The sequence below is a fragment of the Catharus ustulatus genome, chromosome 8, assembly GCF_009819885.2.
Source record: "Catharus ustulatus isolate bCatUst1 chromosome 8, bCatUst1.pri.v2, whole genome shotgun sequence".
NCBI classification, from domain to species: domain Eukaryota; kingdom Metazoa; phylum Chordata; class Aves; order Passeriformes; family Turdidae; genus Catharus; species Catharus ustulatus.
Genome location: NC_046228.1, coordinates 31,581,042 through 31,596,568, shown reverse-complemented (window position 1 = coordinate 31,596,568; position 15,527 = coordinate 31,581,042). Strand labels below are relative to the sequence as shown.

Below are 15,527 nucleotides of genomic sequence, written 5' to 3'. Positions count from 1 at the left end.
TGCCATGTCAGGGACACCTTTCTCTATCCAAGGTTGTCCCAAGCCCCATCTGATTTGGGTTGGAAGGGACTTTAAATATCATCCAGTTCCAAACCTCTGCTATGGGCAGGGACATCTGCCACAATGCCAGGTTGCTTCAAACCTCATCCAGCCTGGCCTTGGACACTGCCAGGGATCCAGGGGCAGCCACAGCTGCTCTGAGCACCCTGTGCCAGGGCCTGCCCACCCTCCCAGGGAAGGATTTCTTCCAATATCTCCTCTAACCCTGCCCTCTGGCACTGGGAGGCCATTCCCCCTTGTCCTTGTCATTCCAGGTTCCTTCTTGTGGCCCCTTCAGGTACAGGAAGGCCACAGTGAGGTCACCCCAAAGTTGCTGTTCTCCCAGGCTGAATGACCCCGGTTCCCTCAGCCTTTGCTGTTGGGAGAGGTGCTGAAGTGCCTGGCAAAGCAGTGCCCTGCTCTGTGTGCTGGGCAGTAGGGAATGACCTGTTCCTTTGGGCATCATGTGCTTCAGCTGGAGGAGATGGGCAGGAGCCCTGTCAGTGGTGCTGATCCAAGGTTTCTGACACTTGTTTTCCCTCTGTTTAGGGAGTGACAATTCCCAGTCAGAGACGCTACGTGTACTACTATAGCTACCTGTTAAAGAATCACCTGGATTACAGACCAGTGGCACTGCTGTTCCACAAGATGATGTTTGAAACAATTCCCATGTTCAGCAGCGGAACTTGCAGTAAGTACCACACCCCTTCACCTCTGCTAGGGAACCTGTTGGTATTTTGGATGGGGTGGTGGCACCAAGAGCTGCACATCTTGGAGAAAGTCACGTGTAAACGCCTCACAATCCAAAATCTCCTGGATTAAATTAATCAAAATTTGTGGACTCTGTCCACTGGGATCCTCCCAGGTGTAATCTGTGAAGGACTCATGATTGTTTTACTACAGTTTTAAATTGGCAAGTGTTGTAATGGTTTGAAGATAGGTGGTTCCATTTGTAGAACCATTGAGGCTGGAAAAGACCTCCAAGATCAAGATTGAGTCCAACCTGTGACCAGTCCCCTCCTTGTCACCCAAACCAGAGCACTGCCACATCCACTCGTTCCTTGGACTCCTCCAGGGATGGAGACTCCACTCTATGTATATTTGGGTATTTGCTCCTTACTGTTATGAAAAGCCTCCTTTTTTTAAACACAGCAACTCTTGGGAAACATGAATTACTGAAAAACATTTGCCTAATGGCATGTTGGCTTCCAATGCAGCAACATCATTCTTCCCATGATGTTAAAAAAAAAAAAATAAATGGATCAGTTCAACTGGGTAAATATCTAATTAACTCTGGAATAAACATTTCTTTATGTGGAGGTTTCTAAAGCATGAATACACCTGTGAATGATTAATCTCATCTGCTGATACACTGTGTTAGTGAGGAACAGCAGATTTTGTGAAGCTTTGAAATACAAAAACAAATTCTGCTCTGTCCTGTGGGCTGTGTTACAGGGCAGTGGCTTCCTTGGGTTGCGTGCTCGTTTTTTGTTGGTGGAAAAAATCTAATGGTTTTGCTATGGGGATTACAGCAATGTGTAATTAATTCCAGTGCCTCCTGTGGCTTTGATTAAAATTGCCCTGTTAATATTGTTGTGAGACAGTACCTGAACATGTAACACACACAAGAAACAATGGAGCAGCTTGTCAAGCTGTACAGGAGGAGGGAGGGAGGAACCTCTGCCAAAACCCCTCTGCCTTAGGGAAGAGGTGTGGAGGTTACAGATTTCTGCAGTTACCACTTATTGAAAGTTTTGGATGAACTGTACTGTGCTTGTGAGTCTGAGCTGCTCAAGTGAGTGCTGACTTGTGTGTCCATGGGAGGCTGCTGGGGTGGTGTTTTCACAGGAGGATGTTGGGATAGACATCAGGTTGGCCAAGTACCTGAGAAGATAAATCAACTGTCAGTTGTATGCTGCAATATCTGAAGCTTCTATGGAGTTCTCAGTGATTTTTCAGTATGTGCAGTCGATGATCTGTGTTGTCAGCTGTGATGGCAGTCATTTTACCAATATGATAACTTTCAAACTGCCTTCCTTGTTACCATTCTGCTACTTTAAAGTCACTGACAGAGCAGAGTCCAGCCTCTAGGGCAGAATGAGGGGATGACAGTTTCACAGCTCTGAGGATTCAAAGGAGATAATAGCAGAAAGAGAAAGTTGTTTGGAGACCTCACAGCAGCTTCCAAGGTCTGAAGGGGCTACAGGGAAGCTGGAGAGGGACCCTGCAACAGGAGCTGTGGTGATAGGATGGGGGGAATGGCTTGACACTGCCAGAGGGGAAATGTAGGTGAGAAGGAATTGTTCTCTGGGAGGGTGGGCAGGCCCTGGCACAGGGTGCCCAGAGCAGCTGTGGCTGCCCCTGGATCCCTGGAGGTGTCCAAGGCAAGGCTGGATGGGGCTTGGAGCACTCTGGGACAGTGGAAGGTGTCCCTGCCATGGCGGGGGGTGGCACTGGATGACCTTTAATGTCCCTTCCAACCCAAACCATTCTGGGGTTCTCTGAGCCTGTCAGTAATAGTTTCATTGCTGGGCCCTTCAGCAGGACAGTGTGGGTGTGTTGAGCAGGGACTCCCACAGCTCTAGAGGGTTCTCTGACCTGACCGCTTCCAAAGCAACTCTTCCTAAACTGGGCCAAAACCCCCTTTTAATTTCAGTGTTACCCCTGCAGATACAATTGAGGAAGTTAGGCCCTGTTGGCATTTCTCTGGTGATGGTGGTTTACAGGACCAGCTTGGGCTCTGCTGGTGCTGGTTGGTTTTCCCTATTAATGTTCAGTTTTGTCCTTGTTTTTGCTTGTTTTTGTAAGAGTAGTCAGTTTGTGCTGACATGAGCAGCCACTCTACAATTGCAGCAAGAGGTGAGAGAGAGTAAAACCTCTCACTTTGGTCTGTGTAATAGAGAGGAGAGGGAAAATGCAAAGAGCAGTCAAGTAGTTGTCACCTTTTAGAGTCATTATATTAAAAAGGAATAATGTTTTAGGAACTCTGTACTGAAAGCATTGCCATGAAGGACAGAAATCTCTAAGGTTGTTTCCAGTAGCATCTGGCAGAGTTGAATCCCCTGTGGTGTTAAACCCTTAATAGAAGTTCAGTTAACTTTGAAAATATCTTAACTCATGATTTTGTTTCTGCTACCAATGTTGTGCTTTTTGACACTTTCCAGGCTTTTCTCACCAAGTGACATTCTGTTTTGTCACACAGATCCTCAGTTTGTGGTATACCAGCTAAAGGTAAAGATATTCACCTCCCCTTCAGGACCCTCACGACGTGAAGACAAGTACATGTACTTTGAATTCCCTCAACCTTTGCCGGTATGCGGTGATATCAAAGTGGAATTTTTCCACAAACAGAACAAGATGTTGAAAAAGGTTGGTTTCCTTGCTTTTTCTGGAAAATGTTGTCAAGCCAGCCCCTGATGCTGGGGGTTGGGATGTTGGTTATTTTTCAGGGCTGTGTAATCACAGCATTTCATTCTTTGATGTCTGGTTTTCCCAAGGAGCCAATCGACCACAAAATGAAAGCTGAATGTTTGGGGAGTTGCTGAGATTAAGTACAAAGGTTGGGTAAAAATGATCCTGGGTCTGTATTGCAGTCGTTTGGGTAGTAGTGAGTAATCTAATTGAGGAAGAAACATTCACCTTCTAAAAATAGACTTGCATACTGAGCAAGTTAACTCCAGCTGTTTTCTTCACTAAATTTTCCTGAGGATTGAGCAGGCATAGAAGATCCTGTCTGTGCTGTTGGCTGATTTGTACCCATCTGTCAAATTTAGCTGAATTTCTGAGATAATTGAGTTCCCACGCACTTTGTAAAAAGTATCTCTGCAATCTCTTCCACCACCTCTCTGTTCCCAGCTGCAGTGCCTTGACATGAGAGGTTTAGAGAATTTCCTCAGAGCTGAGGGTTTTCTTAGGGTCTCAGTTATGGAAAAAAAAATTATTCTGGGACTTACTTTGAAACCACAGTCAGTTCTTAAAGCTGAATCCCTGAGTTTCTTTAGTTCTTGTGCTTGTGGAGCCACTTTGGATCTACAGAGTGAAAGGTGAGGATGAGACTGCTGATTAAAGGCCACCTTGGTATTTGCTACTTAAAGTTCCTCATCATTAGTTACTCCCTGTTGGATGGAGTTTAGAAAACTGAAGAGCATTTAGTGAGTGAATTCATTACAGTAAAAAATGCTGAAGTGGATCAGGAGACAAAGAAGTGATGAGGTAACATCATTTAGAGCTGTGCACACAGGTTGTACCTGCCAGCTGTGTCTGGATACACATGCACACTGTTGTGTGGGCTTGCTTGTGTGAGCAAGTTTAATTCAGGTGCTGGTGTCTGCAAAAGTTTCTGGACAGTTCCTTAGTTGCCCTGTTTTCCTTTTCTCCTGTTGGATGAGATGTTTTGAGTCATTGCAGTTAGCTGAGACTGTAAAAGCATTTTAAAAGTAGAAATTCTACTTCAAAGCTGAGATTATTGACATGCAGCAGCCAGTTTTGAGAGCAGCACCCAGATGAGTACTGTGGATGCAGGGAGGAGATGGTGCAAAGCCCCAGCATCTGAGACAAGGTCCTGCTTTATCTGCTCTCCCATCTGGACTGTGAGTTTGTTGTTTCTTTGCCATCTCCAGTAACACATGGATTGCAGGCAATGGGAAGTGCTGTGCTGCCCTGCCCATCCCTGAAATGCCAGTGTGCAGGTCAGCTGCTGGATCTTGGCTCTGTAGCCCCATGAACAAACTCCTGTATTTGTTTTACCCCTGGAGAGGGCACTGAGATCCAGACAGCAGAGTGTAATGACAGCCTCTCATGAGCACACACACTTTCTGTAGTATGATTTGGGTCTTCAGGCTGCAGAACCACAGCAGGGGGATTGCTGTGCTGGGGTTTCATTTCAGAGTGTCAGATTGTGGTTTCGTTTCTTAAGAATCTTTGTAGTTTCTGAGTAGCTGATTGGTTTTAGGTTTTGTTTTTTGTTTTTTTTTTTTTCCTTTTTGTCTAGTCTAATCAGATACCCAAACGATTTGGGTTCTGTGGATTGCAGATAGTGCAGAGGTGCTCAGTTTCTCAGTGGTTTTGGCCTGGTAGAGCCAAAGAAATGGTGAAGGTGGTTCTTTTCACAGACTTTTCTGAGATGGAAACTGTCCTTCATCACCCAGTGAAAAAAAACACCTTGATAATCTCTCTGAAATATCTGTTGAATCAAGTGTCTTATTGCCTCAGCTTTCAATATGAATGGAGGACAGAGGAAAATAGGTGTGAGATGTTCCACAGTTCTGGTAAGATCACCTCTCTTAGCTCTGCTGCAAACACAGGAGCTGCTCCCTCCACATGGTCCTTGGACAGGTTGTTGCAGAAGTGAATAAGGTGAGAACAGGGCAAAGGGGAATACTGGTGCCAGAAGAACCTACCTTGGCTCAGACTGAACACATTTCTGTCCAGTTGCTTCACATCTGTACCTGTTCCTTTTCTACATCAACTGTCTACACAGCTTTTACCCAAAACCCCAAAAGTGAAGGTCCTCCACTGGAGAGACTTGCATTTTAAAGATCTCTTTATGCAATGACCACCTAATTCATGAGGAACAGCATCTTATCTCGCAGAGATTCTGGTTTATTAACCAGGTTTATGAAAAGTGGAATTGTAAGCCTGTTGCCTGTTACTGGTTCTTGTTCTTCCCAGGTTTTCTGTTTGCAGATTATAAGTAGCAAACAGAAAAAAGTCTTTAAGACATCATATATTGACCAGTCTGCATTTTAACTTTAGCATGATAAAAAACCTAATGAGATCAATGAAAAGTGTTATTCCGGATCCATTCTGAGCCTCAGGCTGGAGAATGGCTGTCTCATCTGTGGAGATGATGGAAACTACTTTGCCCTGGCTCTGGTTTGTTGTTTGGTAACGCTGATCTCAGATGTAAATGCCCCAGACTCCCTCACCTGTACTTGCTTCCAAATTTCCCAGTCCTTTGAAGAACAGCATTACCTGCAGAGCTCTCTGTAGGGAAGGCCCTCCTCAATTTTGCTCAGGCTAATTTTGGATAAAATTATTATCCATAAACCAGACCAAACTTGAATGACCAAATGACTCCAAACACCTAACATTGCAGAGTCAGTGTGAGATTTAAAGTAGCCAAGTGTCCTTTCTTTTAATGGCAGAAGTTAATTTAAGCAAATTCAGTGGCTTTTGGGAGCTGACTTCAGTCACAGGATCACTGGTGCCACTGGGGTATTGGTACAGGGCTGGCAGCCTTGGTGAGGTTTCATCCCTTCCATAGTTTCTGCCACCTGGCATCTGTTAAGTCCCAGCTCTTGGTCTTGTCTAATCAAGTTGTTTACTTTATTCTCAGACTATTTCTTCAGTGATCTGTAGCTACTTCATTTCAAGAATGAAATGCATGCCCACATGAGAACAAAATGGCTTGAGGCTCAAGTGCTGTGACTGTGTATGAATTTCTGATTGGGTAGAAGTTAGTAATTTGGGGAGTTTTTTTTAGCATGGTTTTTTGTTGTAGCTTGACTGTTCTTCCATCTCAGACTGCTGTAGTCACTCTAGTTTTGCTTCCACAGATCTCTGCAAAGCCTTTTTCTTCAAGTTATTGATGTTGACATGATAATGTGAAAGCATTTCAGAGTATCCTTAGATCACTCTGTTCAATGGGAGTCTGCTAAAAAATATACAGAAATACAGAAATCTCCTCCTCTTCCTGCCTCCAGAGCCTGGGGGTGAAGGAGACCTTTTTTTGGGAGTCCTTCCAGTACAGATGAGAGGGAAATGTTGATGTGGGTTTAATTTGTGAGAGTCAGTGGTGTGTTATCCCCAGACTCCAGCGTAGGAGGGCTGACAGCATTGTTTGAGCAGTTGCATTTCATCTCTCAAGTCTAGAGATAAGTTCTGCTGCAGAGTTCAACAAGACTTTGGGCAGTTGCTGTTAAGCAAACGCTGAGGAATGAACTCTGAAAATGTCAGAATACTCAGTGTTGATGTGAAAATGGTACAGGAAGTTCCATCAGGCAGGCCTGGGGAACAGGCTGAACCATGATCTCCATTCTTGGAGAGCATCTCCAGAGCCTCAGCGGGTGCTGCACAGTGACCGAGTGCCTGTAGAGCTCTCTGCAAAAGTTCAGCTCTCAGGAGGACATGGGAACTCCTGATTGATGGCTTAAGTTTTGAATTTGGATCTCGGTCTGCAGCTAGAGACCAGCTCTAGAGTGGAGAATGTTTTTCAGTCAGTCTGAGAAGCTGCACAAGGTAGGGACCAGCACTGTCTGTCAGAACTGTGGGATTAAATCAGCCTCTGTCTCATCTGTTACTGCACTGGAGATTTATGGCACAGATTTGGTTATGGGAAGAAGTACATCTGTGGTTTATTTTTTTTTTTAAGACAGATGTCTGTGATGTAACTGGAAGTGAAGCAAAACACATTGAAAAACAGTCTCTAATACTTTTTTTTTTTCAGAAGTCTATTCATTAGCTTGTGTTATGTGAGCACTTGGTCTGGTATTTTGATTTGCTATATAAAGCCTGAGTTCAGTTCATGCCTTGATTTTTAAAATTCCTATCTTTGGCCCATATTACATCATCTTTCTTCCTTGTCTTCTGTGAAATATCTTGGATCCTGATGCTTTAGCTGAATCCTCACTTTGAATAATGGATTTGCTCTTCAGTGAAAACAGTGACAAGTTATCAGCCTTAAGAGCTAATTCCAAAAAACATGACCAAGTCTTCCCTCAATTTAAGTGGCCATGCCATGTTCCAAGACCCATGAACTCAGTTTATTAGGCTAATTAAGTTGTGTAGTGGAAAGGAAAGGAAAATAACTTGATGCTTTAAAAAGCTGGAGGGAGATAAAAGGAGAAATGACCAGCTCAGTGAGTTGTATTGTTTAGTTTGAGTCCCTGAAGACCTCTTCAAATTTATCCTGAGGAACACAGATTAAAAGCTGTCTAGTGAGAGGTTTATTGTTTGTCAGCCCCTGTCAGTGAAGCTGAGTTTCCCCTATTCATCCTCAACTTCCAGACCCAGGCAGGACATTTCTAAGGCTGAAATGGGGGAAAGAGGAGGGTGTGAAATGTATAAGCAGGGCATGGCAAGAATCTGCTAACTGCTGACAGCCATGGATGGGCTCTAACAGGGCTTCTTCAGAGATGGGATGGATTGAAGGGACTCAGGGCAGTGGGAAACACCTGTTAGACTCCTCAAACAACTCATTTTCTAGATGAACTTGATTCCCAAAGTGCTGGAGAGGCAAGTGGTGATGTGGGGAGCTCAGCTACCAGAAGTGCTCTTGGCTGTATTTTTAACTTTTGTCTTAGGGTCTCTCAGGTGCTTACAAAAATGCAGAAAGCTGGAAGTGGTTTTGTAGGCTTTACATAAAATACTGAAAATAAGTTTCCTGACCTTTGGTGGAGAGGGACACTTCTGAATTTGCAGTGTCTTCTTGAATAAATTTGTGAGGAGGATGAGTGTGAGTTAAGCAGTCCAGCTCTTTTCTGCCTTCTTTCATTGGCTCAGGAAAATGCTGTGGTATTTTGCTGGTGCCAGACTGCCTTCAGCAGGAGGCCTGCTCGTGTCACACACACTGAAACCACTTCTGTTCTACCTCTGATTTCCCCCTGCTTCCTTACCAGCAGAGATGAATAGAAAGATAGGGCAGGACATGGATTTTCCAGTAAGAAACTGGGATTAGATCTCAATGGTAAACCAAAATAGGTAAGCTAGCTCAGAAGGAGTGAGTTTGTGTTCTGGTCCTGTGTGATACCAAGGAATGTTAGATTTTGGAATGGGTTATTTTCCCTGCAGCTTTAGCAGCAGTGCAGGAATACTGACCATTGTGGGAAGAACTGGCCATTTGCATCTTGGATCTTGGGCCTGAAAAGCCACATCAGAGTCAAACAGAAGATTTTGTGTGTAAAGAGCAAGTGGATGTAGCTCAGTGTCAGATGGAGAGGGGTTTGGTGTGTGATCAGGAACAAGCTGCCAAGGAGAGCTGACCTTGGAAACATCTGGGCTGGCAGAAAGCTGCTTCTCCAGAGCCTTTAGGATCTCTGAGACAGGGCTGTCCTGCCTCCTGGTACAGCTGGAGCTGTGGCAGGGTGAAGAATCAAACAGCTGATGGTTGCCTGTCAAGTTCTGCTTAAGCTGAACATCCTTCAGCTGTCACTGCCTCAGCTTCTCCCCCAAAACTTCCTGCTGAGTGGCAGGACAGCAGGCACTGCCTCTGCCTTCCTCTTAGTGCTGCTCAGCAAAGGTCTGGCTGGGTGAAAGCATCTCACCAGAGCACCCATTAATCCTTTACTGTCATTGTGGATTTGTAGTTTTGTTCAATTTTACACAGTTCTGTATGAAAATAAGAAAAGCTTTCTGTTACAGGGGAGATTCAGTATTACCTCAGCTGGTGAGGTTGTCTGTTGGATTTAGAGATTGCTTGGCAAGGTGTGAGCAAAAACAATCTATTTATGCCTTGTGATTGCAAGTTTTAGTTTATTGAATTTATTATCATCTGCTTTTATTGCAGGTATGATAGTTTTAAGCTAGCTCTCTGAGTGACTCCTAAAAGCTTAATTGGTTAAAATTGAGCTTGATGAATGCAGATTTTTGTGTGTTGTCCAGGAGATGTGATGAAAATGTCTTTGCATGCAATGTAACAAATGACATACTGTTGTCCAACCAAGTTTTGCCTGATACTACAAATCTGTTTTTGACCAGATGCTGATAGCAGACTAATTAACGTGCCATTAGTGAATACTAAAGCAAGCTTGTTTTCTGTGTTCTTCCTCCCCCAGGACAAAATGTTTCACTTTTGGGTAAATACATTCTTCATAGGACTGGATGAAAATTCAGACAAAGTAGAAAATGGAAGTCTAGTTGCAGATCAGGAACTTGATGGTATTTTCAGTACAGAGCGCTCAGATAATGATAAGGAATATTTAATCCTTACATTAACAAAAAACGATCTAGACAAAGCAAATAAAGACAAAGCCAACAGATATTTCTCTCCAAACTTCAAGGTCAGTATATTTTATGTGTGAGCAAAGCTGAAAAGCTATGTGATTTGTTTGTCTTGCCTTTGGAGGGACCATGTGAAGCTGCTGTGTAGAGGCTGAGTTCATGTGTTTGTGTTGCCATCTTAGCAAAGCTTTGAGCTTTGTACTTATGTCTGCTTTTTGTGGAGCTGATGGGTGTTGAGAGGCTGGGGTTGAAGTCTTCAGGTTGTTCCAGGTGTTCATGGAAGCCATCAGAGGTGTGGGAGAGCTGGTGACCAGGTGGAATCCTCCCTGCTCCAGCAGCATTGCCTGAGGTCTGGGCTGGGCACGCTGAACTCCTAAGCTGATTGACAGCACTGCCTGTTCCATGGGAAGCAGAGGGGGCCACAAGGATGATCTGGGGTCTGGAGCATCTCTCTGATGAGGAGAGGCTGCAGGAGCTGGGCCTGGTCAGTCTGGACAAGGGAAGGCTGAGGGGAGAGATCCCATCAATCCACACACACATCTCCAGGGGATGGCACAGGAGGGTGCCAGGCTCTGTTCAGGGCTGCCAGTGACAGGATGAGAAGCAAAGGCATAAACTAAAATGTAAGTTCCACCTCAACACGAGGAAGAACTTGTTTCCATGAGGGTGGCAGAGCCTTGTAACAGCTGCCTGAGGGAGTGTGTGGAGTCTCCCTCTCTGGAGACATTCCAGAGAGACTTTCCACCTGGAAGTGCTCCTGTGCCTGGGCATGGGGTTGGGCTGGGTCATCTCCAGAGGTCTCTTCAACCCCAGCTGTCCTGTGATTCTGGGAATACCTTACCCTGGCAGTTTAGCTTTGGGGAGTATGAGCCATTGCCAGCAGTGTTTTAAACATGCAAAAGGCATTTGTAAGAGTTCCAGCATTTTCTAACTTCTTCGTAAAAGATCAGCCGGTGCTCATTTGGAGGTTATGGTCATAGCTGCTTGGAATATTGCTTGGATCAGACTTCCCACAGGCCAGTCACCCATTAGAGAGTGTTTTGTTCATTCCTGTGCACTCTTGCTGCAGTCTCCTGGTGCTCTGGCAGTTATGGAAGGCAGGAGGGTGGTGGTGTGGCCTGATGTTCTGGGATGTCCTGCTGCTGCAGCTCAGCACCTGAGCACTCAGCCAGACACAGTTCCTGCAGCTGGGCTGGAAAATCCTGCTGCTTTGCCAGGTCTTTGTTTTGCCAGGGGTGGTATGGGAGGCTGGCAAAGCTCTCTGGGGAGAGGAGCACGGGTGTGACTCAGCATGGCAAAGGGCCTTTGCTGTTAGAAATTGCTTTGTTGCCTGTGCTCAGTTGAAGTCCGGGTTCCCTTTTTAAATGTTGTTTTTTCCTTCCCCAGGTGAAGCTATTTTTCACAAAAACAGTAGAAGAGCCATCAAACCCAGAGGCTAGCAGTTCAACTTCTGTAACACCAGATGTTAGTGACAATGAACCTGATCATTATAGATACTCTGACACCACTGACTCTGATCCAGAGAATGAACCTTTTGATGAAGATCAGCATACGCAGATTACAAAAGTCTGAATATTTTTTTTATCAGAGATAAAAAAAACATACAAAAAAAAACCAACCATGAAGAGAGACAAACTTGAATAAACTGAAAAAAAAAAAGGACCTTTCTAAATGGCAAAAGGACATAGTGTCAGATTACCAATTATAGGAACAATTCTTTCCTGACCAATCTTGTTTTGCCCTATAAATCTACAGGGTTTGACACTTGTCCAGTCGGGGGGGGAAAAAGAAAGGTTACGTAGCTCTTATATGTATATACCTTTTTGTGTCAAAGGACATTAAAACTTCAATTAGGAACTATAAACATGGCACTTTCCCATTTTATTCCAGTTTTATAAAAGTGGAGACAGACCTAATGTGTATGCGTAGGAATTTTTCCTTTTGTGTTCTGTCACCAAACAAAGTTTCAAAAACCGAAAAAAAAAAAAAATATTTACAGGTTCACATCCTGCCCCTTTTTTTGCACTTGTGTGGCAACAGAAAAGTCTGCAGTTGGCTAAGAGATGTTTTCTAGAAGGTTTTTCCTACATTGTAATGCATGTTTTTTGGATGGGGGCTGGAAGGTGATGCTCGGAAAGGAGCGTGGCCTGTGTACCATATCCGGCTGTTCCATGCACCTTTCCTCAGCATGCTGCCCTAATTCATCCGGGACAATGGGTGAGGAGTCGCCGCTGTCACTGCTTGTTGTTTGTGCATTTTTCATTTTTTTTAAGTGTAATGGTGCTAGAAAAGGCAGCTAGAGGGAGTGATTCTGTCTAGGGGTACAGGAATGAACCTTCACGACACCCACGAGACCCACGCAATGAAGGGAGACAAGGAATTGGGGTCACGAAAAATTAAAAAAAAAACCAAAAGGAAACACAGCAACAATGACTTAACCATACAAATGTGGAGGCTATCAACTAAAGTAAGAGCTTGAAACAAATGGTTATAAAATTTGACAATGATTTATTGGGATTTTTTCTGAATTGTAATGGCTGCTCCATCTCCTGTGTAATCAAGGCCAGTGCTAAAAGTCAGATGCTCTTAGTGCAAAAACATCAGTCAACATCTTACATTTATATTAGTAGTTTTTCAATCATATTCCTGCTGTGAATACTTCATGTGCTGCCTTGCAAGCTTTTTTTTTTTTCCTCTCATGAATATAAAAAGATTTTGTAATGGTGCACAGGAAATGTCATTGGAGACTCTCCAGGTTAGTGTTTGTTTGGAAGATTTCTGATGCATTTATTCAATCAAACTTCTGTCAGCCGTTCCACCCCTTTGACCTTACACATTCTATTACAATGAGTTTTGCAGTTTTGCACACTTTTTTTTTAAAAAAAAAGTCATTAACTGTTAGGGAATTTTACTTGAATATTCATTACCTGCAATGTTTAAAAAACGGACATTACACACCAGAGACAGGAAACCAGTGTTGCAGTAAATTCTCCACCGCTAATGAAGATTAAAAAGCAGAACTTGTCCCAAATACATTACTTTAAAAAATGTATTTTCCCCTCAAACCACCCAAGAAATTATTGTTCTAAACAGAGTGGCAGTGTTGGATTATTTGTTCCTAGGGCTCAAAGTTGGCTTCTGGTGGACAATTGTTGTGTCCAGCTGCTGGCATATCCAGATGTGAAGTCACTGCCCAAACAGGCCCCTCTCAGTGGGCCATGAACAGCTGCCCCCAAATTGATGCTTTTATTAGGATGCAGTACACACATCCCCCTGCTTAATTAACTTCTTGGTGCTGACATGGAAGTTCATGAGCTGTGTTCTCAGCCAGAATCATGACTGGGATCTGTCAGATCCCTGTACAGCAGCATTAATGGTTGGAACTTGAACCACACAAGGCAGGACTTCCACTAATTACAATTGGTAAACCAAGGTGTAAAGGGCTTTAAAAAAAATCATTTCTTGCCTGGTTTCTGTTGGTCAATTCTGCTCCTCAGATTCATGATTCTAACTTCTAACAAAGCTGGTAATATGTTCTGACTTCTAGGTTTAATTAGACTTTAATGGATCAAGGTTCAGTGCTCATTGTGACGAGCAGGAGGTGGTTTTCCCTTGGGAACAGGAATTTTAACTCTTACCCTTCCAATCGTGTTTCACCCTGTCTGGTTTATAACAGTTGAAAGTTGTGTTGGCTTAATAAACCAAACTGTTCCTGCTTGGATAGTACTGGGATCTTGGCACTGCTGCGTGTCCCACTTTGGATAATCAGGATTGGATGGTGCAGTTCCAGTCGGCGGCGCCGGATCGGGAACCAGGACGCAAGGATGGGCTTTTGCACTGTTATTTTTCCTTTGGAATGTGAAGGTTGGAATGAGGGTTTTGATTTTTTTTTTTAATTTTTTGTTTTTTAATGTTTCGACGTCTTTGAGAAGCCTTGCTTACATTTTATGGTGTAGTCATTGGAAATGGAAAAATGGCATTATATATATATATTATATATATAAATATATATTATACATACTCTCCTATACTTTATTTCAGTTACCACCCCCATAGAAGTTGACAAGAATTGCTATGACTGAAAGGTTTTTGAGTCCTTATTAAAACTTTATTTATGACAGTATTCATAATTAGCTTGAGCTGCATTCTGTAGGTAATCTTTCCTTGAGTTTCTGGACTGTAGCTTCAGCCTGTTGGGATGTGCAAGAGCTTACATGTCTGAAACTACTTGAAGGCATCACTTTGGTAAGAGCTTAACTGCAAGGCCCTGAAGCATCCCCTGGGCTTGGGCAGCCCCAGTGAAAATCTTTGCCACAGCTCCTCCAGGGCAGCTGTGCAAATCAGCCTCCAGATTACTCCCCGGGGCACACATTGTAAACTGGAGTTTACATGCAGCATCAAAATCAGCTTTCCAAATTGAAAAAAAAATAATGAAAAAACCCTTTAAATAATGAAAAAAGAGGATGCTGGTGTGCAAGTTCCATGTTTAGTCCTAGCAAATGTGTGCAATATGTTAACGATGCCTGTGGTTGCCACGAAGTGCCTCGTTCACCTTCTCAATACTGTTGGAAAGTGTCGTGCATGCAGATGGATGGGGTGGGACTGTGCACTAAAAGGGGCTCCAACTGCAGCGTTTTGGCAGAGCTGCCTTTCTCTGCCAGTTCAAATTTCCAGTCTGTTTTCATATAGCATATATATATATAGATACTAAAAGAAAAAAAAAAAATCAGTCTGTTAAGCAGCCTTACTCTGATTCAGCCTCTTCAAATACTATTGTGCTGTGCAACAGTGGCTCTGTGTGTAACTGAGAATACACAAAAACCAAGTATGACATGTACAGGATAATGCCTCATACAAATCAGATGTCCGTTTGTTATTGTGTTTAACAACCCTTTATCTCTTAGTGTTAAAACTCCACTTAAAACTGATTAAAGTCTCATTCTTGTCACTGTGTGGGTGTTTTATTGCAGTGTTCTGAGCTTGGCAAACAGCTGAAGACGTTGTGCTTGTGAAGCTGTGGAGTTTGGAGTGTGGTGCTTGGAGCCAAGGGTGCTCCTCGAGTATCCAGGGATGTGAAGGGAGCTGCAGCTTCAAAGCCTGGTGTGTCCCAGAGGTTTGACCAGTGCAGCAGTGGAAGTCCAGACGTGTGCAGGGATGTCAAACCCTCCCTGTGTAGTCCTGGTGAGGGGCAGGGGCACCTCCTGGGGCATCAGCACCTGAAGAGCTGCAGGAAGGATGGACAAATGACAAAGGGAAATGGGGAATTGCTCTCCACTGCCACAGGGCAGGGATAGAAGGGATACTGGGAGGAAATCCTTCCCTGTGAGGTTGGGGAATAGTGCCCAGAGCAGCTGTGGCTGCTCCTGGATCCCTGGAAGTGTCCAAGGCCAGGTTGGACTTCGGGGCTTGGAGCAGCCTGGGATAGTGGAAGGTGTCCCTGCCCATGGCACTGGAGGGGCTTTAAGGTCCCTTCCAACCCAAACCATTCTGGGATTCTCTATTTAGTCTCCAAGAGAACTTATTTCAAAATTCACCTTATTTATAAGGTA

At 44.0% G+C, this 15,527-nt stretch overlaps 1 protein-coding gene across 1 annotated transcript in view; it reads left to right on the top strand.

Annotated features, from left to right (window-relative positions):
- The window catches only part of PTEN (phosphatase and tensin homolog), a 47,568-nt gene extending 32,642 nt beyond the window's left edge, over positions 1-14,926 (top strand). Inside the window, exons 6-9 of the mRNA XM_033066127.1 lie at positions 589-730; positions 3,242-3,408; positions 9,813-10,037; positions 11,365-14,926. Of these exons, the coding sequence (XP_032922018.1) occupies positions 589-730; positions 3,242-3,408; positions 9,813-10,037; positions 11,365-11,550 (720 nt within the window). The 3' untranslated portion in view covers positions 11,551-14,926. The remainder of the gene's footprint in view (positions 1-588; positions 731-3,241; positions 3,409-9,812; positions 10,038-11,364) is intronic.
- Positions 14,927-15,527: the final 601 nt, after the last annotated feature.